Source organism: Osmerus eperlanus, chromosome 8, assembly GCF_963692335.1.
Source record: "Osmerus eperlanus chromosome 8, fOsmEpe2.1, whole genome shotgun sequence".
Classification (NCBI taxonomy): domain Eukaryota; kingdom Metazoa; phylum Chordata; class Actinopteri; order Osmeriformes; family Osmeridae; genus Osmerus; species Osmerus eperlanus.
In genome coordinates, this window is record NC_085025.1 from 19,815,379 (window position 1) to 19,841,379 (window position 26,001).

Genomic DNA, 26,001 nt, shown 5'->3' on the forward strand with positions numbered 1-26,001 from the left:
ATCAAGTCATCAGTTACTGCAAAGTGTTGTCCTGGTAGCTTAAGTTATAGTCTAATTTACGTATCGCCCACATGATAACTGCAACTTTCTGAGGGTGTAATGCGCAGGCACGTGATAGTTGCTGCAATAGGTCATTCTGTTTTAACTTGTTACAACTGTAACTGGAGGTCCACCTTGAACTCCAGATATAGGCTACATATAATCGATAATAGATTGTTGGCTGGTTACCTTTGAGACCAAACGTAGACTTATGATGAGGGATAAATCTTAAAGATAAGGCCATCCACAAGCAGCCATAAGGTAGACTAAAACAAATAGGCTACTAATGCAGTATCTGAAACGTAATGTCATATTTCATTGGACTCCGAGAAAATCCAATGTAATAAACCATGCAGTTGTAGTAGTAGAAAACTTTAATGTCTTGTGAGGCAATTTGTTGTGCAGCACAGAACATGTAGACACATTAAAACACATCAAAGTAACAACAACCATATCATCAGTAGCATTAGATTAGATTAGATTCAACTTTATTGTCATTGCACAGAGTACAGTACTGAGGCAACGAAATGCAGCATAAATCCGATAGTAAGTAAGTAAGACTTTATTTATATAGCACATTTCATACAAGAATTGTAGCTCAAGGTGCTTTACATAAAATCAATAATACAAGTGATAAAAGTAATAATTAAAATAGCAAATTATAAAAACAATAATATAACTAATAAGAGTAGTAAAACCCTTCTGAGATCAAATTACTTAAATGTTTCGGTAAAAAGGTAGGTTTTAAGCTGTCTTTTAAAAATGTCTAGCGTGTTTGCTTTTTGATAGGTTAAAGATAGATGTCTGCCAGCAGATAGGTTGAATATTGGTTTTACGAAACCATAACCAGCCTTGAAAATCTTCTCTGATAACCCTAAGGTTCTGAACGAATTGCCTTCTCCATGACTCCACAGTGGGATACGCATTACACATTTGGTGTATGGTTGCATTGAGAAAACCAAACATCTAATATCAAAATAACTGTCTGTCATTAGTGGTGAATTAAAAGCCTACATGTTTTTTTTTCTCTTTCAGTCATAGTGTTTTATATAAGTAAAAATAAATAAAGACAATTCAACTCAGTTACACATGCATGTATATTTAGGCCTCACATTATTTTAACAGTTGAAAGATGCAAAAAGATAGTTTCACCAATTCAACTTGGTTACGCGTGTGTGGTAATGTTACATGTGACACAAGCCTTGCTCGTCACCAGATATCCATCATTTTCTGTGAACTGTTGTCACCTTGTAAAAGTGACCCTTTAGACTATATATATATATATATTTATATATATATGAGAGAGATCGATCAAGATGAAGTTCCCTTATTGTCATATGAACATACATATAATGTATACAGAACAATGATATGTGGGTGACATTTAATGTTTCAGGGAGGGTGCTAGGCATTGTTTGTGTGTGGCATGTATATGTGCATAAAACTACATGCTAGAATGCGTGTCACTGCATAGTGCATTATTGTGTCAGTGAGAACCCTAGTTCATTAATTTTACAACCTGGGGCCTTAAAATTGACTCACAGATCTCCACTGCTGGGTGCAGAGGCAACCCTTATTAACCAGTTGTATATGAACGGCTTCCACAATAAATAAACTAAATTCCCATTGTTTAACTTTTAATAGCTTTCCCCTTTAAATTACATTTTGATGACATTTTTACTAATTAAAAATTACACACTTGAGTGCCACCTATTTAACACACAATTACAAATCACAGATACCTCTTTCATAAGGGTTAGAATGGCTAAACTTTAGAGGCTACAGAGCTGATGTTAGATTGTTCTGGGCTCGCAGGTCACCTTTACTGCCAAGATGACAGGCAGGAGTACTGCCGGCTGCAGCCATGCACCAATTTATAGGGCAAGTTGACAAGGTCCAAACTGTTTTGTCATCCACCATCACTCACTGCTGCCCACTTAGCAAAAACAGGAAGGAGGTCGTAGGGTTAAGAGTGTCAGAACACTGAGACCACAGACATGCCCATACTGTACCCAAGTTACAGTCTTGTTCTATGGAGTTCAAATCAACCACATAAGGGCTCTGTGGTCTGCAAGAGGATGAAATGCCACTGATGTTTTCTCAGGGCCTAAATGTGCTTATAAGGGTGGAGGAAGTATTTGTCATTAGTGAGATTTTTAATCAGGCGCAGGTCTAGTCTTCATCCCTCCGCTTGGGTTTCGAGCCTACACACAAACACACTCACATACACATCAACATGTGTGACCCACGCCCATGCCAAGTCATTAATCCCTCCAGGCCGGAGTCCACACAGCAGGCAGGCAATCGGGGACCAGTGCCAGGGCCTGCTTACAGGGTTTTATCCACTGCACTACACTCTCCCTCCCTGGTCAGCTCCAACAGACACACACAGACACTACCTCTGCTGCCTTCTGCAGGGCCCAGTACATTGCCCCTGACTTGATGTGCTGTAGAGATAATGTTGTGTGTGTGTACTGTTGTGGTCATGGCCCTGATGTAAGAGCATAAAGAAGCAACCTCATTGGGCATACTGGTATAATACTGAGCGACTTCAAAATACACAAACAGTTAAATGTGCTTGTAGGGACTAAATGTCAAGCATGTGTCATGTCCTTCCACAGCAATGACAAATGTCAAGGATTTTAACAATGGACTGTGACATACTAAACAATTGGTGTGTTCAATCTAGCAACAGATATGTTTGTTTCACATCTGCTATTATTGTGATGATTCATGTGCACAATTCACATTTATTTGTGCATCTTGCAGTCATTTTCTGACACAAGTTATCTCTAACAGAAATTAATTTGCAAGTAGCGGAGGTGGGGAGGTTACAATATTGTGCTGTGTTTTCTTTTGGACAAATGTTCAGTAGCTGGGTAGGCTGAGATGGAATATCTCATAAATAACAGTGGTTAGGTCTATACCAGCAACAAAGCTATCCAGTCAGAAGTAGCACACGTTTCAGTCTGGTTGGAGGGAGGGGAGGTCAAATGAAAAGCTGACAGGGGAAGTCAGACACCTTGCAATAATGCACTGCTGGCATTGTAACTAATATTTTGTTAATTGTTTGGAGCAAGTGGAGGAGACTGGTGGAGAGGGAGGAAAGGTTGTCTCCAGATTTGTGTCCCTTCATTTCAGTGGCTAGGTTAACACACACAAAAAACGCACGGTACAGCAACATGCAGATGCAGAAATGTCTCCAGGGACCTGCTGAATTGACTCCTCCAAAACCTCCTCAGTCAGCTGTAGAAATAAATAAATAAAATATTTATTATCAACGTTTAGCATTCTGTGGCAGTAACACAGGTTTGTTTTTATGCTTGCTTGGGTGTGAAGAGTAAACAGCACACAGGAAGCAGCAGAGGGCTTAATATATGCATTCTTAAGCCAACCATCATCCGTTCTGACTGAAATAATCTGCAATACCAAGCCACACAATAAATATCACAATAATTATTACAATATACATCACCTGTGCATAACAGTACCTAGACCTCAAAAGTAACATTTAATTTTGTAGTTTCAATTCCTTAAAGGTAGGAAGGTTTTAACCATTAAGGATTTTACAGTCCTCAAAATATCAAGTGAATTCCTCAGGCACAATGACAGACACTTTGTGATGGCTTCATTTATCTAGACAAAAGCTTTAGAAGTTGAATGTAGTGATTAGTTCAAGGGCATGGGTTGGGGGGGCCCACTTCTGTACAATTATCATGCTATTGCACTCCCTCTGGTCCTAGAATAAAGAGGACTAAGGGAGAGAAGGTATAACTGAGACAGAGTTGTGCGTTTGTAAAGAGCATCACATGAATAACTTTATTCTTCCTCTGTCTGCTGAGCATAAAAGAAGGGCAGGCGAGGAAAAGTAACCTTATTGCAATGCACAACAGAGAATACCATTAATACAAACCACTAAGGTTATTCCAGAAAGCAGTGTAGCCCATTTATACTGGTAAGATAACATTACAGTTGCAAAGGCAGGATTCAAAATACGATTCAGCTCAACACAATATTTAAGACAAATAAAACCACAGTACCACTGAAGTAAAGCCATTTGTAGGGGGTCTCTAGAGTGCATTATAGAATTGTCTGTACACTTGAAAGTTGTCTTAGAGTTACAAGACAAGTCATTTGATGTTGTTCACACCACAGATGCTGTGTATGTGTTAGTGGCCAAGTCAGGTTTATTTAATCTGTTATTTTCTAAATAAATCTACTAAATGTTTTCCTTTGTCTGGTAAGTTTACTGTAGAATTTCTTGAATACTGTCATGTCATAATAAAACTAGAGAGGGTACAATTTCTGGGGAAATTGTAGGGTGTGCTTGCTTGCGTCGGTTGCACAGGGGTCCGTTTTTTAATGACATTTTTACAACTGATATTTCTGTATTTTATATAAAAATGCATACTTATTATTTATAAAGATTACATAGATTTAAAAGCATTTTTTTTGCTGCTCATTTACAACTGAAAATACGAGTGAAGTGTAGAATGAAATAGATGTCTTCTCATTTCCCCTGCAAGAGGCAGCCTCATCGTTGAATCAAAACGAATAAATTTGGCAGACCGGTGTAAAAATTGACCTAATCTCTATGACTTAAACGTCCTTTTAAGTTTTTCACCTTCTCGTGATATTTTAAGGAATTTAGCCTACTCATATTGCATTCATTCATGAATAAAGAACCCCCTTTGAAGATTAGGCGTTACCGGCAGTAGAAGATGGAATCGTGATTCAAACAGTACCATCTGCTAACTGAAAATATGCCCCCAAAAACGTAAATAAGCTTGACATTTATTTAGTGGAAAATCGCTTTCATAAAAAGCTCAGTGGTAGCGATCATTGTCAGTTACAACGCCAAGTGCGATATAGCCCTGTGTGGAGAAGCTGCCCCGGTAAATTGTACTACGGTACAGTACTAGACTACTGCTGTGTTCGTTCGTCTTGGTAGCGATTGCGTTGGTTGAATTGGATTTAACGTTCCGTTGTACGGTTTAGGCAGAAATTAATTATTTTCATGAACAGATTGACAACGTTTAGGCTGTGGCAATGAAGTTAAGGTTAGTAGTTAGATAGACTTTTGGTTTAAGTAAGGGGAGTGCCGAACATGTTCTGTCGCCGTTTGACTTCCTAAACAGCTGTGTAAGCTAGATGTTTTTGTCGTGTGTCTCGCGTAGGCTACAGCGTTGCAATGAGCAACACTGGTTTGAAACCACAGGTAATGATAATTTCACCAACAAATCGTTTACTTGTAATGTAATGTCATAATAAATCCTACAAAGAAAATGTATTTGTGAGGAATGTTTATTTTAAAGATTGAAAACAGATGCATCATAGACCACTGTGGTATGTGTTGCCCGGGCAACAGAGGCTAATGTCATGCTAATGCTTCAGTGAAATAGTAGACTACCGTTTCCGAAAGTAGATGTGGGCCTACTTCCTTAATAATATCAGCTAATATTGTACATTACATTTCATAATTGTGTTTCACATCACAAAGTAAAATGAGTAAATAGTTCTACTAGTAATCACCCTGGCCTCTTTGCTTGTGGCGTTTCTGCAGCTGCCTTGCAGTAAAGCTATAGTTAGCCTAGCTATCCCCCAAGTTAACAGATGCAAAACGAATGTGTCACGCGTGTTTTCGTGACGTTAGTGACGTAGTGACGTTAGTAACGTCAGTGACTGTGGCTAGCAAATTAGCCACCGTTAGCTTCACTTTTCACCACAAAAACGCAATTTCCACTTAAACCATGCAACGGAACGTAAATCCCAATAGAAGCAACTCAATCGCTACCAAGACGAAACTTTTGACACCTAGGTTGTCTATGTAGGCCAAATATTGACTGAGTTTTAGGGGGGCAAAAAGAATAAAAAGAATAATAATATATATGTGAGAGAACAAAGGTTGTGCCCTTGCCGAAGGCAAAGCACACCCAACTATTTGAGAAAACATATTCACATGTAATTGAATCAATGGGTTTATGGCAGCTCTCAAGGTACTGTACATAGACATGTCAGATAACCATCATTTTTACTGTGCCAAATAGAACAAGCAGCAGGACAGACAGCTCCCATTCTTCTGACCGCAGTGGTAATTATCTGGCAGCCAAATGATCTGAAAGCTATTTTCTATGGGGCTACTGCTGCCACATCCAGGTAGAACTCAGATAATAAAGGATTAACCCTTGTGTTATCTTCGGGTCATTCTGACCCATCAGTCATTGTGACCCACCGTCGTATTGCGACAGATTTACCGCATACAAAGACAAAGTGAAGCATTTTCTTTTAACCGTTGGGCTGTCTCAGACCCCCCACATTGCAAAGGTTAAAAGAAAATTATTTTAATTTGTTTTTGTATTGGGTAAAATTGGGTAAACACAACGATGGTTCGTTATGAACCTTTGGGTCATGTGACCCGAAGGCAGCACGAGGGTTAAAGATCCTGTAAAGTAAATTCCATGTTTTGCTTCTAAGTACATTATATACGTGTGAAATGAGTTCCTGAAAGCATGTGCAAAGCACTAAAACTTTGTCACACTGAAATGGAGTTCAACCGAAGAACAGTTTCTCTTCCGTTTTCAGATCAGGTTTTAATGGGCGGAGCCAAAAAATGCCCTATCTACGTCATTTCGCCCTATCTACGTCAGATCACTGAATGGCTCCTCCTGCTGTACTGTTATTGTAGCCTACATCAGCTAGCTATCTAGCTTCTGGATGTCTCCCACCACCCGCAACTGCATCTTCCCTGGATGCAAGAACTCCAGCTGCGCTGCAATGCCATTTAAGTTCCCTATTGATAATGAAAGGAAAAATAGGTGGATAGATTTTGTGAAAAGCCACGCTCATGGAAAGTTTCGTATAAAATCCAACAGCCGCCTCTGCACTGACCATTTCCCAGCGGACAGTTTTAACATGGACCAGAGACAGACGGGGTTCACCAACACACGGCTTGTCTTGCAGCGCGGAGCCGTACCGAGCATCGCCCCTCCGGCCGTTCATCCTCCGGTCGCACATGGACCATCCACCGCCGCCAGCAGTTCATCACTCAGTTCTGTGTGCTTGTTATAATTATACTAGATAACTTTTCCAGAGGTATCTCTGCTATGAGTTAGTGCAAACCGCTAAATTGATATTAGGCTACTCGGTGTAGAATGATGGTATTTTGGTGAAATGGTAGCTAATGTGTTAGAAGTAGCCTAGTTGGAGAGCTCACTGTCTGCTGTCTCTGGTGTCCATTTTTACTGTTACAGCTCATTTATATGCATCTGCATGTTTCACTCATTGAACAAATAAATTCTAATTTTATACGGTTTTGTTCGGCTTGACATAGCGTCCATTATCTGGGTCGGAGGTAGGCACTAGGCAGCGAGGGGCGGAGCTTCAGCTCCTTCAGGCGACACGCCCCCCCAGTCTCAAGCAAAGAAGACTGCTCATTTTTTTCACGATTTCAAAGCCTAATTTAACATACTTGGTGTTATTTTTTTATTCGAATTCGGATGGGTAGTTAATAACACATTATTCTGTGGTGTGGCGAACTTAAAACTCGTTTCCAGGTCCACTTTACAGGATCTTTAATTGCTGTGATTGGTTTTGCTCTGCACAAAAATGCTGCTTGGCTGTCTTCAAGTTAAACAAGATCTCTCGATCTGGGGTAGATATTTAGTCATACTGCCAGCCAAGCATGTATCCATTAATGCACATACCAAAACATTGATTGATTTAAAAAAAAACATGGCAGCAATTGTACTATTGGCTGTGAATATCCAGCAAGTGTCTTTGTGGATTTGAGCTTGCGGGTATGGCCGTATTGTGGGCCAGTGTGAAGAGCAGGTTGCATAAGAGGTGATCCTCAGTAATGGTGTAATTCAGAGCGGGTATGCTCACCCAGCCGTCCAACCCAGCGCCCTCCTACGTGAGTCTTGTGAGTGGGTTGGTATGTCCCCTGCTGAGGGCTGTTACCAGAGAAAGATGCTGGCACTAGGGGATTACCCAGGTCAACTGACGGGATAAAGAGGGGAACAGATAGAAAATGGAAGCAAGAAAGATTTTGTGAGTTTTGTGTTACAGTATTGTAGAGAGCGAACAAGAGAGAACGTTTGAAAGAGATGGCGGGAAAGACACATGCACAGGCTGATCCCTTCTCTGTCCTCCTACCCGCATATAGGGGTGTTTCACACCCACACAAAACATCATACTCTCCAAGGCTCAATCAACAAAAGCTAAACTGTGAATTCTAGGTTGGTTTGGTGAAATATCATTTTAAAGATTATTTTATTTCCTAGAAAACCACTCCTCTACATATTACATTATGGTACTAGAGTAGTTTGCTTATAGAGCCAACAAGGCATTCTGTTAGGATTAAATGTCCAATACCTACCTCTGAATACCTACCTTTTCAAATTAGTTTAGTGGTCGCAGAGTTGGAGGGGAAAGTCTGAAAACTTCCAATAAAGCATAGGCATAACTCATAATTTGATGATTGTTTGGAACTGGTAGTGGGGAGATGCAATCTGCAGGTCCCTCACCTTCCTCCAGAGGGCAGAGTAAGACCTGGGGCGAATCAGTCGCATAGACAGGCTTAGCTGCTTGTTACATTAAAACAGGGGCTTCTGTGACAGAGTCAGCATTATGAAAGCTAAGAGGATTAGCTGATGGACATTTCTGGCGTTCTCAGTCAATTATCAAAATGAAAAGCGGTGACTGGGCAGGGCTGGCACACGCTCTGCCAAAGAGACACTCTCTTCTCTCGGCCTGTCAGAGAAGGGGTTACTGAAGTTCACCCAGAAGAAGTTGGAGTATTTCAGACATGAAAGTTTTGTTGTTTGCGCCATGGATTAAAAAGGGCATTTACATTTTAATGTTTTTAAAGTGCAAAACTGTATGTTATGCAACAATAAAACTGGCTTGCCTGTGCGTCAGCCAGTCATCCGTACTCATGCCGAACCCCTTCATCCATGTGCATTATGCCCACACCTCCCTCATGTGCGAGTTGCTTACCCACGGCCCCACTAGTTTGTGCCTGCCACGATCTTACCGGTCAGGGAGGAGACTACATGACGAGGCCGGTGACTTAAAGATCCTGTAAAGTCAATTCCATGATTTGCTTCTCAGTACATTATATACGTGTGAAATGAGTTCCTGAAAGCATGTGCAAAGCGCTAAAAACTTTGTCGCACCGAAATGTGTAGTTAGACCGTAGAACAGTTTCTCTTCCGTTTTCAGATCAGGTTTTAATGGGCGGGGCCAAAAAGTTACCCATCTACGTCATTTCGACCCATCTACGTCAGATAACTGACTGCTGTACTGTTATTGTAGCCTACATCAGCTAGCTAGCTAGCTTCAGGATGTCTCCCTCCAACCGCAACTGCATCTTCCCTGGATGCAAAAACTTCAGCTGCGCTGCAACACTATTTAATTTCCCTATTGATGAGGAAAGGAAAAATAGGTGGATTGATTTTGTGGAGAGCCACGCTGATGGAAAGCTTCTGATAAACTCCAACAGCCGCCTCTGCAGTGGATAAGAGTCTGCTAAATGATTAACCCTTGTGTTATCTTCGGGTCATTCTGACCCATCAGTCATTGTGACCCACCGTCGTATTGCGACAAATGTACCTCCTACAAAAACAAAGTGAAGCATTTTATTTTAACTGTCGGGGTGTCTCAGACCCCCCACATTGCAATGGTTAAAAGAAAATAATTTTTATTTGTTTTTGTATTGGGTAAAATTGGGTAAACACAACGGTGGTTCGTTATGAACCTTTGGGTCATGTGACCCGAAGGCAGCACAAGGGTTAAATGCAGTGACCATTTCACGGCGGATAGTTTTAACATGGACCAGAGACAGACAGGGTTCGCGGACACACGGCTTCTCTTGCAGCGCGGAGCCGTACCGAGCATCGCCCTCCCGGCCGTCCCTCCTCCGGTCGCACCTGGACAATCCACCGCCGCCAGCAGTTCATCACTCTGTTCTGTGTGCTTGTTATAATTATACTACATAACTTTTCCAGAGGTATCTCTGCTATGAGTTAGTACAAACCGCTAAATTGATATTAGGCTACTTGGGGTAGAATTATGGTATTTTGGTGAAATGGTAGCTAATGTGTTAGAAGTAGCCTAGTTGGAGAGCTCACTGTCTGCTGTCTCTGGTGTCCATTTTTTATGTTACAGCTCAGGGGAACATTTCATTTATGCATCTGTATGTTTCACTCATTGAACAAATAAATTCTAATTCTATACGGTTTTGTTCGGCTTGACATAGCGTCCATTATCTGGGTCGGAGGTAGCCTACTTGAGAGAGCTGGTGCCTTCCAGCAAGGGGGCCGAGGTTCAGCTCCTTCAGGCGACACGCCCCCCCAGTCTCAAGCAGAGAAGAGTGCTGATTTTTTCACGATATCAAAGCCTAATTTAACATACTTGTCGTGTTATTTTTTCATTCGAATTTGGATGGGTAGTTAATAACACAATATTCTGTGGTCTGGCAAACTTAAAACTCGTTTTCAGTTCCACTTTACAGGATCTTTAATGTGCATGGTTATGTGTGTGGAGGGCACTTTGTTTTGGGTATAGCCATGGCAGAGACAATCCACAGCTGGCCAAGTGGGCCCACCCCAAGGATTCACATAACACTGTGAATGGAATAGACCGAGACAATATGACAACTCTGCTGCAGTGGACATAAACAAGCAGAAAACCTCAGAACCTCGTCTACCACAGAACCACCTCATTATATCTTACATGCCCTTTCAACAAAGTTTGGACATAGTCATTGCACTAATAATAATAATATATTTGGATTTTAGTGTCGTGCGAAGACAACTTAACCAAATTTTATTTCATGTAATTTGTTTTCACAAACTGGGCGACAACTAATAATTCCCCTGAATTAAGGGTGTCAGTTGGACTTAAGTGGGCAGAAGCAGCTGAAATATGTCTCCAACTGGTGCTAACACAAAAAGGCAGCAAAGCCAGTGCAGGAACACGACAAGGTCTTTTGGAGAACAGTACACACTAAACTCCACTCTCATCCCAGAACAGTACTTCTGTGAGGATGATTCAATTCACTGGGAAAATAATTATTAAAATGACAATGATGATTTTAAACATTTTAATGACAAAAGGAACAGAGGAACAGTGATAAACAGTTTTGGCCGGCCTGAACAGGAGCATAGCTGGGCTTTGAGGCATACTAACACTATGAGGTGATTCAGGGACAGCATCTGCCTCTCACTTCAGGCAGGTAAACTCACTATAAAAATACATGGTAAATTGAAAAAAACAAGCTGGATCCACAGTGTGGTTGGATGTGGAAACAGCTGGAGATGCCTGAGGGGCTTCAGGTAGCCCGAGTAGTACACTGTGGTCCACTGGGTAAAATCCACTGGGTAAAAAAACGGAATGTCTCTGTAGAATAACGGCAGCCGATGCTGCTCTGTCTCTCTGCTGTCCCCCTAAACCACAGCATACTGCTGATATAGAAGCTCCCGAATCTTATAGTAGTCATCGCACAGGCAGCCTTCCAGGCCGATGCGTCCCGCTTCCGTCTGTAGGATGCAGGAATACATAAAGGGTCACCTGGGTTCACATGAATGCAACACTTACCGTATTTTCCAGACCATAAGTCACACTTTTTTTTTCATAGTTCAAAATATGTATAATTTAACATGTTTTTAAATGTTAATTCATACTGACTGACATGAACCAACAGATTCAACAGATTCAGTGATGTGGAATGAGATCGGGAGCTTGGTGAACTAGTTAACCGGTAACTTGCTTGTTGGACTCGCTAGCATGTTATGTTAATTTAGCCTATTCAGCCTCCAAGGTATGTTCTTTACGCTATTGTGTAGCTGATAAACTGTTAATGTGTTATGTTAACATACCGGACACCTATTTAACCTGTGTTTTGTGTGCTTTTGTGTAGTTGAATAACTGCCTTTCCAGATTAAATGTCTGTTCTTGGTCTTGGATTTTGTTAAATACATTTCTAAATAAATGCCATTTATAGTCCAGTGCGACTTATATATGCTTTTTTCCTCTTCATGACACATTTGTTGACTGATGCGACTTATACTCCGGAAAAATACGGTACTAAGAACACGCTTCCAGTTTATCCAACAGAAGGACAGTATGTGAAGACATTTACAAAAGTGCAAATCAGTATCAACCTCAAATTAAAACTGAATACAAAGCTTACCAAACAGCATGTGCTCTAACAACACTAATACAGTCATTTCAACCGAGTCCTTGCTTGGTGGCACATTTGGAAGAGCCACAACAACAGACTTGAAAAGCCATCCTAGTATCTCTACACATAGACAAGGCTGGATGGAATGTTTGTTTGCACATGCCGTATGGAATTGGCATTCTATTTATGCCCATGTCATCCAAACAAACATCCCATCCAGACAGAAATTTCATAGCATTTCCAACAGCTCCTTCAACCTCATACACGGCCTGGTAGTGGCCTTCATTACAGAGGGAGTGGGGCTGACTGACTGTGCCAGGACGAAGGACAGACACTCACCCTGCGGACGGCCACCATGTTGTTGCACACCAGCACACCACCTACAAACTCAGCCTGAATGCCTTCTCTCAGCAAGACCTGCTTGAAGTCTGACAGGCGCGGCTCATTGATGAACACCGACTGATGCCCTGGAATCTGGAGGTTAGGTAAGACCAGTCAGAATCAAAACACAGCATGCTTCAATCCAGATTAGATGATCAACAGATTATCTGATGTCCGTGGACTCCTCTCAACATATCTTTCTCTTGTACAATGCATCTTTCACTTTGTATGTCCAGTAAACCATTGACTACTTATCCACCCTGTCCTTTCAATTTTCCCAGACAGACCCACCCAAAAGTGGGTCTGTCTGTCTCTAGTGGGTCAACTCACATCTCTACTTATCCTATCTATCTGACCAGTCCTGAGAGCAACTCATGCCTGTCACTAACTTGTGGGTCAACTACCTCTTTCCATCTTCAATAAGGACAATTATTCCCTACGTCCTTTCACTTCCCCCTTACCTCTTGGGGGGGTAAGGGCTCCAGAGTGGGGATGACATCACTCTCCTCTGAAGATTCTCTCTCGTCCTCCCCGAACAGGGTCTTGATGGCCCGTTGTTGGGCAGCCACCACAGCACTTTGGTCAGCCATGCCAGGATCGGGGGCCACATCCATAGCCAGCTCGCCATCCTCTGCCTCCTCCACGGCGCCCTCCTCAGGTAGCACACCTGTGTCTACCTTGACCACTCGCATGTCTAGAACGCCATCAATCCACGCGAGCTCCGTATCCTTGGCCCGGCAGAACTGTAAAGAACTCACCAGCGAGTCTTTCAACCGCACCTGGAGAGGAATAAACAACACGATAAACCCTGTTAGAGTACTTTCTGTTTATAGAAGACTCACGTTTAGGGGCTCAACCTTTTTGAGGCACTTAGTGGCATCGTTGTAGTAGGGATGTCACAAGAACAGATACTACCAAAACCTTCCGGTTCTAAAATGACAAAACACGACATTGCCCATTTTTTGAGGCACCGTAGGCAACAATGCCAGTGTTAGCAACAATGCCATTGTTAGAATCGATGCCAGTGTTAGCAACATCGGCGCTGCGTCTCAGGAACTGATGCGAGTTCTGATTCATATTAACAACATCCAAAGAATTAACGTTTTCCGTTTTTTTTATCTGTCATACTGAAATACACGTTACATGATGTTTGGGATGGTGGGCACATGTTACAATGGCTTATGTTATGTACGTAACTTATACATTAGTTTTAACGTTAGCGGTTAAGGGGAGAGAGAAAGAGAACATCTTGTCAAGTATCATGTCAAAACTAGCAAAATTCACGGAATAGCCTAGTTTAATAAAGTGACAAATGAATATGCAATTGGTTTGTCAATATACGATTACCCCCCCCCAACTTTTTTTACGATGCCAACTCGATGTAAAAGACGATTTGCGAGTGACCGATCTGAAAATTTGCCGCAATTAGGCTAATTAATTGTGATTAATCTGGATGAATTAATTTCAAATATGAGATCGATTTACCCCAAGCCCATGTTGACATGTTAGTTTTCCTCTCTAAAAACTTTGAACTAGCCAAAAAGAGGTGTGCAACGCTATGAAGAAAAAAATAAACCATGTTCATCTGGTTTGCTGAATGGCTGCACTGTTTTGTTTTGCACTGTTGTTGTTTTTGCACAGTACCTTTTGAAAAGATGTCTGGAATGTGTCTGGGGACACTAGTTGTTGTACTATGAGCATTAATTGCACTTTGTTATGTTGTTCTATGCCATATTGCACATGTTTTTATGTCTTGTTATTACATTTTGATATTTTCAAGTATTTTAATAAAGAAGTTAATGTTTCAAGTACATGGAATCTTAGATTATTTTATTTTTTTACCGTGGTATCGAAATCGGCATCGAGAATCATGTTATTTTACTGGTATTCGCACCGACTACTGAATTTTTGGTATTGTGACACCCCTACATTGTAGGAAAGTGTATTGTATACAAAATAGCTTCTGGATTGAAATCTTATTGATATAAGCAATGTATAGTCTAGTAGTATAGAAAAGTAAAACAGCATGGATTCTGCAGGTCTGACCTGGTAGATGTGTGTCTCGCTGGTGGCGTCCACTGTCTCCTGCAGTTTGGGTGTGTAGACCTTGATATCCTTGCCGCTGAAGGCCTTGCACGACTCAGACAGGTCCAGACTTGCTTCAGGAGGGCCACGGACGATCACCAGCTGCCGTGGCTTCATCTGATTGATGATCTTCTTGATTGAGTCTCCATCAGACCGTCCCTCGTAGTCAATGTATGTCACTCTTGCTCTACAGAAGGACAGTGACACAGAGTACTTAGACTAGACTGCATTACTATCTGACAACTCAAATATGCAACAAAATGTACAACCTAATCATTCATTAAAGATCCTGTGAAGTGGAATTGAAAACGGGTTTTAAGTTCACCACACCACAGAAGAATGTGTTATTAACTACCCTTTCAAATTCGAATGAAAAAAAACACAGACAAGTATGTTAAATAAGGCTTTGAAATCATGAGAAAATCATCACTCTTATCTGCTTGAGACTGGGGGGGCATGTCGCCTGAAGGAGCTGAAGCTCCGCCCCTCACTGCCTACCTACAACCCAGATAATGGACGCTACGTCAAGCCAAAACAGTATAGAATTATAATTTATTTGTTCAATGAGTGAAACATACAGATGCATATAAATTAATTGTTACCCTGAGCTGTAACACAGGAGTAAAAATGGACACCAGAGACAGCAGACAGAGAGCTCTCCAACTACTTCTAGCACATTATACCATTTCACCAAAATACCATCATTCTACACCGAGTAGCCTAATATCAAGTTAGCGGTTTGCACTAACTCATAGCAGAGATACCTCTGGAAAAGTTATCTAGTATAATTATAACAAGCACACAGAACTGAGTGATGAACTGCTGGCGGCGGTGGATGGTCCAGGTGCGACCGGAGGATGAACGGCCGGAGGGGCGATGCTCGGTACGGCTCCGTGTGTCCCTGAACCCCGTCTGTCTCTGGTTCATGTTAACCCTTGTGTTATCTTCGGGTCATTCTGACCTATCAGTCATTGTGACCCACTGTCGTATTGCGACAACTTTACCGTATACAAAAACAAAGTGAAGCATTTTCTTTTAACCGTTGGGCTGTCTCAGACCCCCCACATTGCAAAGGTTAAAATAAAATTATTGGTGGCCAAGCCGCGAAGCGGCAAAGCCACCTTAAGGGTTTCTACGTATTATTATTATTATTATTACACATCTGCCATGGGAGTCTATGGCAGCCCCTAGAACCACATGGTCAGAAGTTGTGAAATTTGGCACACTCTTTGGGACCAGTCCCCTCATCAATTTCACCAAGTTTCATGTCTCCATTTCAAACCCTCTAGCGCCACCAATGGGTCAAAGTTGAAGGTGTGTTTACACACGTTACTTTTGAACCATATGCCGCATTTTCCAAAACGAGGTATCATTGGATTCCCTGGATCAAGACAAGTTCAACAGGCACTCTATGACGTCATACCCAGTCATATAGATTCTCCGCCATTTTGAATGTTAAGGAGAAACGTTTTTTCGCTACTCCTCCTACAATTCTTGTTGAATCTTCTTCAAAATTGCCACAGATGATCTTCAGACCAAGCGTCACAAACGTTATCCACTGGAGCTTTGATTTTCGCAACCGTTTGTTAGATACAGCCAATTAAATTCAGCAACTGATCCTGAAAAAGGGAAGTGAGGTCATATCTTAGTGAATCTTTGATGCATTGACTCTAAACTTGGTGTATGGATTCATGACCCTGTTATTAAGAGGTCCGAAAAAGGTAGGGTCATTTGAGTTCTAGGGGGAGCTACAATAGGCAAAACTGTGTTTTGACCAATAACTGTTGATCTGTTTGTCGTATTTAAGTGATTCCTATGTCTCGTGATATCTTAGGAGATCCCGTGTCTGACGCATGTTAACGCATGATACCAGACGAATTGATGAGGCCGCCATTTTGAATGAATGAATTAAACTTTTTTCCCTACTCCTACACAATGTATCCAATATTCACCAGATTTGGAACAGATTATCTTCAGACCACAATCACCTGGACATGTCAAAATAGGACTGAATTAGAGCTGTTGGGGCAACAACTTGGGCCAAATCTGACCACACGTGCCACAGGAAAACGGCTTACTTTTTGTATACAGTAACTGTACACAGCAATTCCCAGCGTTGAAAATGGCGCACTGGGATAAGACGGGCTCCTTTGAAGTGCAAGGTCGTAGGTTCGAATCCAGCCAAAGTCTCAAGCATGTCATGATACTGGTTTTAGTGATGGGTCGTTCGCGAACGATCCGGCTCTAAGAGCCGGCTCTTGAAGGTGAACGTCGGGAGCTGGCTCGCATATCTGAAGAGCCGACTATTTTTTATAGATTAATACAGACTATAAAAACTAAATGATTATGAAATAATGAATTTTCATTGTATTTAAAATAATTGACTAATTCAAATAACAACAAAAAAATACTTGTAGGCTTAAAGGCGCACACAATCATCCTCACATTCTGTTCCTGTCAATCCTGCATGAGGGAGGGCCGAGCCAACTCACACACAGTCAGAGAGTAGTCAAAACTCGGAGGAGAGCCATGACAAATCAATGCATTTTTAAAGATATGTGGTTACGGTTGAGTATGATTTCATTTCATAATTTAATTCAAATTGTTTTCACACCCATCATAGTCAAATTCATAGTTAAAACATGTATTTTTTAAAGAGCCGTTCGGGAGCCAAAAGAGCCGGCTCTTTTTGGTGAGCTGAGCCATACGAGCCGGCTCACGAAAAAGAGCCGGAATGCCCATCACTAACTGGTTTATCTGTTTAGTGAAGCCAGGTATGCGACAGTAGCTGTCGAGCAGTATAATCATAATGGTCACGATAATGTTTCATTCTCAGGGGATTTATACCCATGAAGAGTCAAATTTATTGTGCTTTGTAGATATAGTGATGCTACATCTAGCCAGTGCATCGGATTTCTTGCATCATAAATTCTGAACAGATTTGTCATAAATCACAAGATTGGTCTCTTCTGATTCTACGTGGCATACTAAGTCGAAATATATCACACTGTCTCGTGTCCGCCATTTTGGGCGTCGGCCATTTTGAATTTTCATAAAAACAAACTCCTCGTTCGCCATTGCTCCTATTTTCATGGACATGTAATCAAATCATTTTCAGACCACAATCACCTTGACATGTCAAAATAGGACTGAATTACAGCTTTTTATACTCGGGTCAAATCTGACAACGCTTCCCACAGGAGAAACTGCTTACTTTTTTTTATACAGTAACTGAACACTGCATTTCCCTGCAGTGATAATAGCTCACTGTGATAAGATGGGTTCCTCTGAAGTGCAAGGTCATAGGTTCGAACCCAGCCACAGTCATCAAGCATGTCATGATATTGGTTTATCTGTTTAGTGAAGCCAGGTATGCCACAGTAGCTGTCTAACAGTATAATGGTAATGATAATGTTTCATTCTCAGGGGATCTATACTCAAGAAGAGTCAGATTTATTGTGCTTTGTAGATATGTGTCCTCTAACCTCTAGGGGGGCGATCCCATGTCTGACACATGTTAACTTGTGATACCAGCCGAATTGATGCCGCCATTTTGAATGAATTAATAAAACGTTTTTGTCCTACTCCTCCTACAAAATATATCAAATATTCACCAAATTTGGGAGAGATTATATTCAGACCACAATCACCTTGACATGTCAAAATAGGACTGAATTACAGCTGTTTAAACTCGGGCCAAATCGGACAACCGCTTGCCACAGGAAAAACTGCTGATATTTTTACCCAGTAACTCAACTGTGATTTGCAGCACTGAGAATCGCTCACTAGGATAAGTTGGTGTCCTGGCAACGGCAACGTCAGAGGTTCGAATCCAGCCAAAGCCGACGAGCTTGTCATGTCTCTGATTCTCTGTTTAGCGACACTGTAAGCCACTGCAAAGGAAGCCAGGTACACCGCAGTCGCTAGCTACCTGTAATCAAGCTATAAGCTATAGTCAATGCAATCCTCACACAAACTATCAAAATGATTTTAGATTTTGGAAACCGTTTGTCCGGTACAGCCAATCGAAATCGGCAGCAGAGCCGACAAACAGAAAGTTGTGTCGTATCTCAGCAAATCTTTGATGGATTCACGCCAAACTTGCTGCGTGTACTCGGAACACTTCTGAGGATGTCGAAAGTTTCTTCTGGGTCATCTGACCTGCTTGGCCACCCCATTGCTGCTTGCAGCTATATTTATTATTATTATTATTACACATCTTCTTCTGCCATGGGAGTCTATGGCAGCCCCTAGAACCACATGGTCAGAAGTTGTGAAATTTGGCACACTTTGGGACCAGTCCCCTCATCAATTTCACCAAGTTTCATGTCTCCCATTCTAACCATTTAGCACCACCAATGGGTCAAAGTTGAAGGTGTGTTTACACACGTTACCTTTGAACCATATGCCGCATTTTCCAAAATGAGGCATCATTGGATTCCCTGGATCAAGACAAGTTCAACGCACTCTATGACGTCATACCCAGTCATATAGATTCTCCGCCATTTTGAATGTTAAGGAAAAGCGTTTTTTCGCTACTCCTCCTACAATTCTTGACGAATCTTCTTCAAAATTGCCACAGATGATCTTCAGACCAAGCCTCACAAAATGTATCCCCTGGAGATTTGATTTTCGCAACCGTTTGTTAGTTACAGCCAATCAAATTCAGCAACTGATCCGGAAAAAGGGAAGTGAGGTCATATCTTAGTGAATCTTTGATGCATTGACTCTAAACTTGGTGTATGGATTCATGACCCTGTTATGAAGAGGTCCGAAAAAGTTAGGGTCATTTGAGTTCTAGGGGGCGCTACAATAGGCAAAACTGTGTTTTGACCAATAACTGTTGATCTGTTTGTCGTATTTAAGTGATTCCTATGTCTCGTGATATCTTAGGAGATCCCGTGTCTGACGCATGTTAACGCATGATACCAGACGAATTGATGAGGCCGCCATTTTGAATTAATGAATTAAACTTTTTTCCCTACTCCTACACAATGTATCCAATATTCACCAGATTTCGCAACCGTTTGTTAGTTACAGCCAATAAAATTGATGTGGCTGAATTGATGTGGCCGCCATTTTGAATATAACGTTTTTTCGCTACCTCTCCTATAAAGTTTGTCCAATCTTCACCAAATTTGGCACAGATCATCTTCAGATCAAGCCTCACAAAAGACATCACGTTTTTTTGATTTTCTACACTTGACTGGAACAGCCAATCAAAGTCGTCAACCAAGCCACCATAAAAGAAGTGAGGTCATATCTCAGCACCTCTTTACTGCATTGACACCAAATTTGGTATAAGGACTAGGGACTCTGTTCTAAAGAGGTCCAAAATAGGTCATGCCATTTCACCTCTAGGTGGCGCTGCAATAAGCAAAAACTCTGCACCATTTATCTTCAGATCAAGCCTCACAAACCTTTTCACATTCCGGTAAAGCTGATCAAAGTCGGCGATGAAGATCATATCTCAGGAAATATTCGCTGAATTGAAAAACTATCAAACTTGGTACAGGTGCTCGGGACCCTGTTTCAAAGAGGTCCACAAAAGGTTGTGTCATCTAACCTCTAGGGGGCGATCCCGTGTCTGACACATGTTAAATTGTGATACCAGCTGAATTGATGTAAAACGTTTTGGTGAATACCAAATATTCACCTAATTTGGCACAGATTATCGTCAGACCACAATCACCTTGACATGTCAAAATAGAACTGAATTACTAGATGTCGAAAGTTTCTTCTGGTTTATCTGACCTGCTTGGCCACCACATTGCTGCTTGCAGCTATATTTTTTATTTGTTTTTGTATTGGGTAAACACAACGATGGTTCGTTATGAACCTTTGGGTCATGTGACCCGAAGGCAGCACAAGGGTTAAAACTATCCACCATGAAATGGTCACTGCAGAGGCGGCTGTTGGAGTTTTATCCGAAGCTCTCCATCAGCGTGGCTCTTCACAAAATCAATCCACCTATTTTTACTTTCCTCATCAATAGGGAAATTAAATAGCGTTGCAGCGCAGCTGAAGTTCTTGCAGGGAAGATGCAGTTGCGGGTGGAGGGAGACATCCTGAAGCTAGCTAGCTAGCTGATGTAGGCTACAATAACAGTACAGCAGAAGGAACCATTCAGTGATCTGACGTAGATGGGTCAAAATGACGTAGATAGGATTTTTTTGGGTTCCGCCCATTAAAACCTGATCCGAAAACGGAAGAGAAACTGTTCTACGGTCTAACTCCACATTTCAGTGCGACAAAGTTTTCGCGCTTTGCACATTCTTTTAGGAACTAATTTCACACCTACATAATGTACTGAGAAGCAAATCATGGAATTTGCTTTACACGATCTTTAAGTGTGGCTACGTACTTGATCTCAATAGTCTCTGTGGTAGAGGTGCATTTAGTTGGTACGACTGAGAGGTCCTGGTCCATTGGCTCATCCCCATTGGCCATCCCCGATTCCAGCTTGGTTTTCTCCTCCTCTGTGGCTTGTAGCTCTGGCACCAGAAACTCCTCTGGCCTAATAAAAAACATGGAGTGATAATAGTGTGAGGCACAGTCATTTTGATCAAGTTGTTAGTTTGTGTATTTTATTTAACAATTATTTTAACTACAAAAATTCTTTAGTTTCAGGAACAGTAAACCATTTTTACTGATCTGATCAGGTTGTCCTTGGAGGTTAACCCGTTCTGAGTATTAGGACCTGTGTGTCTAAAAGCTATCAAGGAAGTTAAGTGTGGGAGAAGCTTCTGAAGTAGAGCCTTGTATATGAAGACAAAGATAAGTATTTTTTGATCAAGGCTTGTTTAAGCCACCTTTCTGCCTATGATGATTGTGACCTACAAGACGTTTGAAACCTTGTCTGTGCTGAAATAACTCAGTGTATCATGCATATTTGTGTGGTATCACAAACCTATGGAGGCTTTTAAAGGCCAAAAAAAAATATATAAATATATAATAAAGGTACTGAGGCTGCAGGTTGATATGATTCCAGTCAGAGGCTTAAACCTGCCCCCTGACTTGATGAAGTTGACAGATTTGTTTTGCTGCAGCAAGCTACACTATTGATAAATGAAAGTATAAATAAATAAATGTGTGATTAAGTAAATAAATAAATATACGAATGAATAAATAAATGTACAAATATGTGAATAAATACACATACATTGAACATTTATATATTTAATGTATTGTTTAACTTGTAATGTATTTATTTATGGTGTCAGTTAAGCATTAAATTATATAATTATTAATTCATGTAAGCATTGTATTATACCATTATATATGTATTCATCTATTTAAGTATTGAATTATATAATTATTTATGTTTATGTATTTTGTTTCGGCCCTTAAAAACCTTATATCTCTCAGGGAAAATCTGACTGTTTGGATGGTGAAAAAGCCCAAAGTACATGTTAACCGTACCTGATAATTTCTCCATACTCGTCCCATTTGATCCTTTCCTCGTGTGTAGGAAACATAGGGTAGGACTTCTTTGCTTGTTTGAAGAAGCTGCCCTTGCGCCCCCCCTCTCCCTTCATCATTAGGTCATGGTGTTTGGTCTTCAACACGGCAGGCTGTTCAAGGTCATCTTCCATGTCACTCTCATCACTAGAATCAACATCTACCCTGCACCAACACACAAACATGAAAATGTACGAGATAATAACATTTCACTACCACTCGTAAGTGTATGCAATAGGCAAAATTGAAAATATGCTTGGACAAAAACTGTGACTCACTCTTTAGCTTGTTCCAGTTTTTTGGCAGCTTCTTTCTTAATTTTATCCTTCTCCAAGTATTCCTCCAGCTCCTTGCCTTCCAATTTCACTCGTTTCCTAATCTGACACCAGGACGAAAAAGATAAATCATGTGAATGTTTCAATGGCATAATGCTGTTTACATGGGTTAAAATAGACACACAGGATTTGCTTAGGAGCACTTTCTGCAACAACAAAAAAAAAGAACCCTGAACCAGCGCCGGAGAGACAACCCTTTTGGCTGCTCTGCCCCAGATCTCACCTCCAGGTCCAGCATCTTCTCCCCGGGGTTGTCGATGAGATAGCGAGCGAGAGTTCCAGGTGTAGTGCGGAAAGTCAGAATGACAGAGTTTTTGGCATCCTGGGACCACTGGATGAAGAGCTCTCGGGAGAAGCCAGACTCCAGGTCAGGCTGGCTGCATAACACTACCTTTGGGCTGGGGACACGAGCAAGGTCTGCTAGACTGTGGCACAGGGACAGGTGGCGGAACTGGAAGGGGTTATTCCTTTTGTCTTCAAAGCACCTCATGAGCTTGTCACTCATCCACTCTACCTGCAGTGAGACATAACAATTACAAATGTTAGGATTGGTTTATGCCAAATAAGGAATGTGGTATAAACCAAATTAAGTATTAAATACATTTTAACTACAAGACTTTGACCAGCTGTAAGTTTAATGACATGTCTGTCTACAGTATAGTTATGTTTGGATAATGATAATTTGTGTGAAATGAGATGATGATTTGTTGAAGGAATGACAATTTGGGCTGTATGTTAATTCTGTATTGGAAAATGATGGCTGAGACCTGTGACTTGGAGAACTCCACCACATTGTAGCTGACGTTATTGAGCAGGGCTAAAGAGTATACACCAAGTCCTGCATCCTTTGTTCTCCAGATCTGGTCCAACAGTTGAGCCAGCTCCAACACGCGCCCTGCCGTATCCACAGCAATAAGGACATTTCCGTCGCCACGAAGGGTCTCCATCACATTGGCTGAGGGAGAAAATGTGCCTATTATCTTTTTACACAGAACTGTATAAATTGAAAAAACTATTATACAGATCCAGGTGGAAGTTTTCTCTAACTGAAGGATAATTTTTGAGAAAAGAGAATGAGACAGTTGTTATATTTCCATTGCTCCCTCCCCATGTTCCCAACTTACTGAGAAGCTGCTCGTCTCTCTGTTTGCGACGTGGCTGCACATATGTGGCATTGAAAGAGTCTGTGATGAGTAAAGAAGGACGGCTCACAGTCTCCAATGTACATCCATTCAGGTGGCTGAAATACATTTTAAAAAGCAAAACATGAGAAAGACATGAGATAACTGATCAGCTTTTAAGAACTCTTAATATTTCAGCCACTGAAACAAATGCTTTCTACACTTACATTTCTCTTTTGTGGTTGAAGTCTACAGCGTAAACAATTTCCTCCTCCCCATCCTTTACAATCTTCCAAATGGTGCCTCCAATCATGTGACCAGCAGGGAGTGGGGTGATGGATAGACCATGGCCTTTACCTGTCGGTATGTGTGTGTGTGTGGGGGGTGGGGGGGTGCGGAGATATAGCTAAAATTATATTGATATTTCAACCTTACCATTGCAAGGTTGCCTTAAATTTAGTTAACCCACCTTTCAGATTGACAATCTGTGAGTACTTCAACTGCTGAATTTTGTCAAATGCAGAGTCCACATCATCAAGGGTAAATAGACTGAAATCCTCACTGTTATTGCGAGACTACAAAACAACAACATTTAATGATAACTTTAGGGGTAGAAACTGCAGACAGCAAACATGCATGTAATGCAAGCTTCTGTATTTTCCACACCTGGTAGAGGTCATACATGAACATTTGACCCATTTTGTAGACAGGAATAGTCGCATATATGGTACAGTTGAGCCCCAGCTTCCCCACCGCATAGGGGAGGGCTCCAAGATGCAGTGGGTCTGGGTGGGAGAGGAGCACAGCATCAACCTGGTGTACATATCTGAAGAATAGAGGAAGACACATATTTCATAACATCGGAAAATGCAAAACCTGGCCCAAGTGACTTGTGGGTTCAAATAAACGTAAATAAGAATACAAGTGGATGCATACCTTTTCATCGCATCAATAATGTCCATGGAGAAACTCTCATCCCAACCGCAGTCCAGGAGGAAGCGGAACTCGTCCACCTGCAGAAGGTAACAAAGGGCCGACTCCTCCTGCACCCCTGACACTGCCGTTAACTTGATGATAGACGTCATTCTCCTTTGTTATCCCACTGTCTGCATGCAAGTACAAGAGTGGCAGAACTGTTATGGCCAATCAGCTGGTAGTTTGATCACTGTGTATAGGGCTTCATTCTGTAACAAAAATGATCACATGGGTAGAGTGATTAGACAACCCAGAATAAACCTGGCAGCCCACTCTAGTATCGCAGCAAGCAAACCTTGCTTCTCAATGTGGCAATACCTCATTTAATCTAGCTATAGCTACATATCCAGCACGTATGGGATGATAAACTAGAGAGCTAGCAAGCAAAGTATCTAGCTAGCATTTTCAGCTAACGTAACAAAGATGGCTACTGTACCTGAACTACCAGCTATTCTAAAGTAAGATGATTGGCTGAAAACAAACTGATAACGACCATTCAATATTACACAAATATAAACTTAATTTTAACGAAGTGAATCCACACTTGATATGTTATCATTTTAACATCACGGCGTCGTTCTGAAATTATTTAGCACACACTTCTTCTTTTGATTTGGTTGGCGACGGGTTGCATCCTGTTCAAGGTGCATATACCGCCACCTACTGTTACCCGAGTGATTCATTTCAGTTTAACGCAGTAAATATCCAAATAAAACAATAAATAAAAAAAGGAACTTACCACTAACCCACTCCACGGGGTCCAGCCACACATCAGGTATGTACAACTAGTACTTGTTCTGTGGGTCCGGCTGAGCTAGGGTTACATAGTCCTGTAAAACAAGACAGCCATCCTAGCAGGGTCGCGGTGTAATTTAATCCACTAGGTGGGGCTCTAAAGGGAGTTTGTCCAGGACGAAAGAGACGTCGTGTTCATGCACTCCTCTGCTGAATAATGCTTTTTTTCCTGTAGTTGGTTGTACAATTTCTATCCTGTTCGTTTTCTTGTTTATAATAGAGGGAGAGAGAGAGAGAGAAATAGAAAAAAACGAATCTCAGGAATTATATGAGGATCCAGTGTCATAGGTCAGATTTATGACACACGTGCTCGAGGCTGTCCAGAGCGACGCGATTTGAGCGAAGCGAAGCTTTCCATAAATCATTTATGGAGCCGGGGGAATCGCTTGCGTGGTTGCGAGTGAACTCCACCAATTTAACTCTTTACCCTCCAAGGATGAACTCTGTAATGAGTTATGATCAGGGTTCTAAATTAACACCCGCCAAATGCGGGTTAAAATTAATTTTGGCGGCTGTTAATAAAAACTCACTAGCCAGTTTGGCCGGTGATACATGAGGCATTACATGAATGATACATAAGGCTCTGTTCTCGGCATGGTTCTCGGTCATTTATCCCCCTGGCAGT

The 26,001-nt window shown here is 41.4% G+C and overlaps 1 protein-coding gene across 3 annotated transcripts; it reads right to left on the reverse strand.

Moving 5' to 3' along the window:
• Window positions 1-11,129: 11,129 nt before the first annotated feature.
• cpsf2 (cleavage and polyadenylation specific factor 2) lies at window positions 11,130-25,454 on the reverse strand. Of its 3 annotated transcripts, none has more exons than XM_062468390.1 (15): window positions 25,321-25,454; window positions 24,543-24,712; window positions 24,273-24,432; window positions 24,076-24,181; window positions 23,834-23,963; window positions 23,610-23,725; window positions 23,253-23,440; window positions 22,709-22,999; window positions 22,429-22,529; window positions 22,112-22,315; window positions 21,054-21,206; window positions 14,651-14,876; window positions 13,066-13,383; window positions 12,563-12,697; window positions 11,130-11,579 (listed from the first exon to the last, which is right to left on the reverse strand). In XM_062468390.1, exons 2-15 carry the CDS (start codon window positions 24,689-24,691, stop codon window positions 11,487-11,489), a joined length of 2,370 nt encoding a protein of 789 aa, XP_062324374.1. In that variant the 5' UTR covers window positions 24,692-24,712; window positions 25,321-25,454; the 3' UTR covers window positions 11,130-11,486. The 3 variants fall into 3 exon arrangements, with proteins under 3 accessions (XP_062324374.1, XP_062324372.1, XP_062324373.1); XM_062468388.1 differs by lacking the exon at window positions 25,321-25,454 and adding an exon at window positions 25,018-25,211; XM_062468389.1 differs by lacking the exon at window positions 25,321-25,454 and adding an exon at window positions 25,018-25,211 and having other exon boundaries at window positions 24,543-24,790.
• Between the last annotated feature and the right edge of the window lie 547 nt (window positions 25,455-26,001).

Excerpts from the sequence above, each read along its gene's own strand:
- cpsf2 (XM_062468390.1), bottom strand. The coding sequence starts at position 24,691 with ATGACGTCTATCATCAAGTTAACGGCAGTGTCAGGGGTGCAGGAGGAG. Across the intron at positions 23,726-23,833 it reads TTCAACCACAAAAGAGAAAT|CCACCTGAATGGATGTACAT; the intron begins GTAAGTGTAGAA and ends AATGTATTTCAG. Across the intron at positions 22,316-22,428 it reads AAACTGGAACAAGCTAAAGA|GGTAGATGTTGATTCTAGTG; the intron begins GTGAGTCACAGT and ends GTGTTGGTGCAG.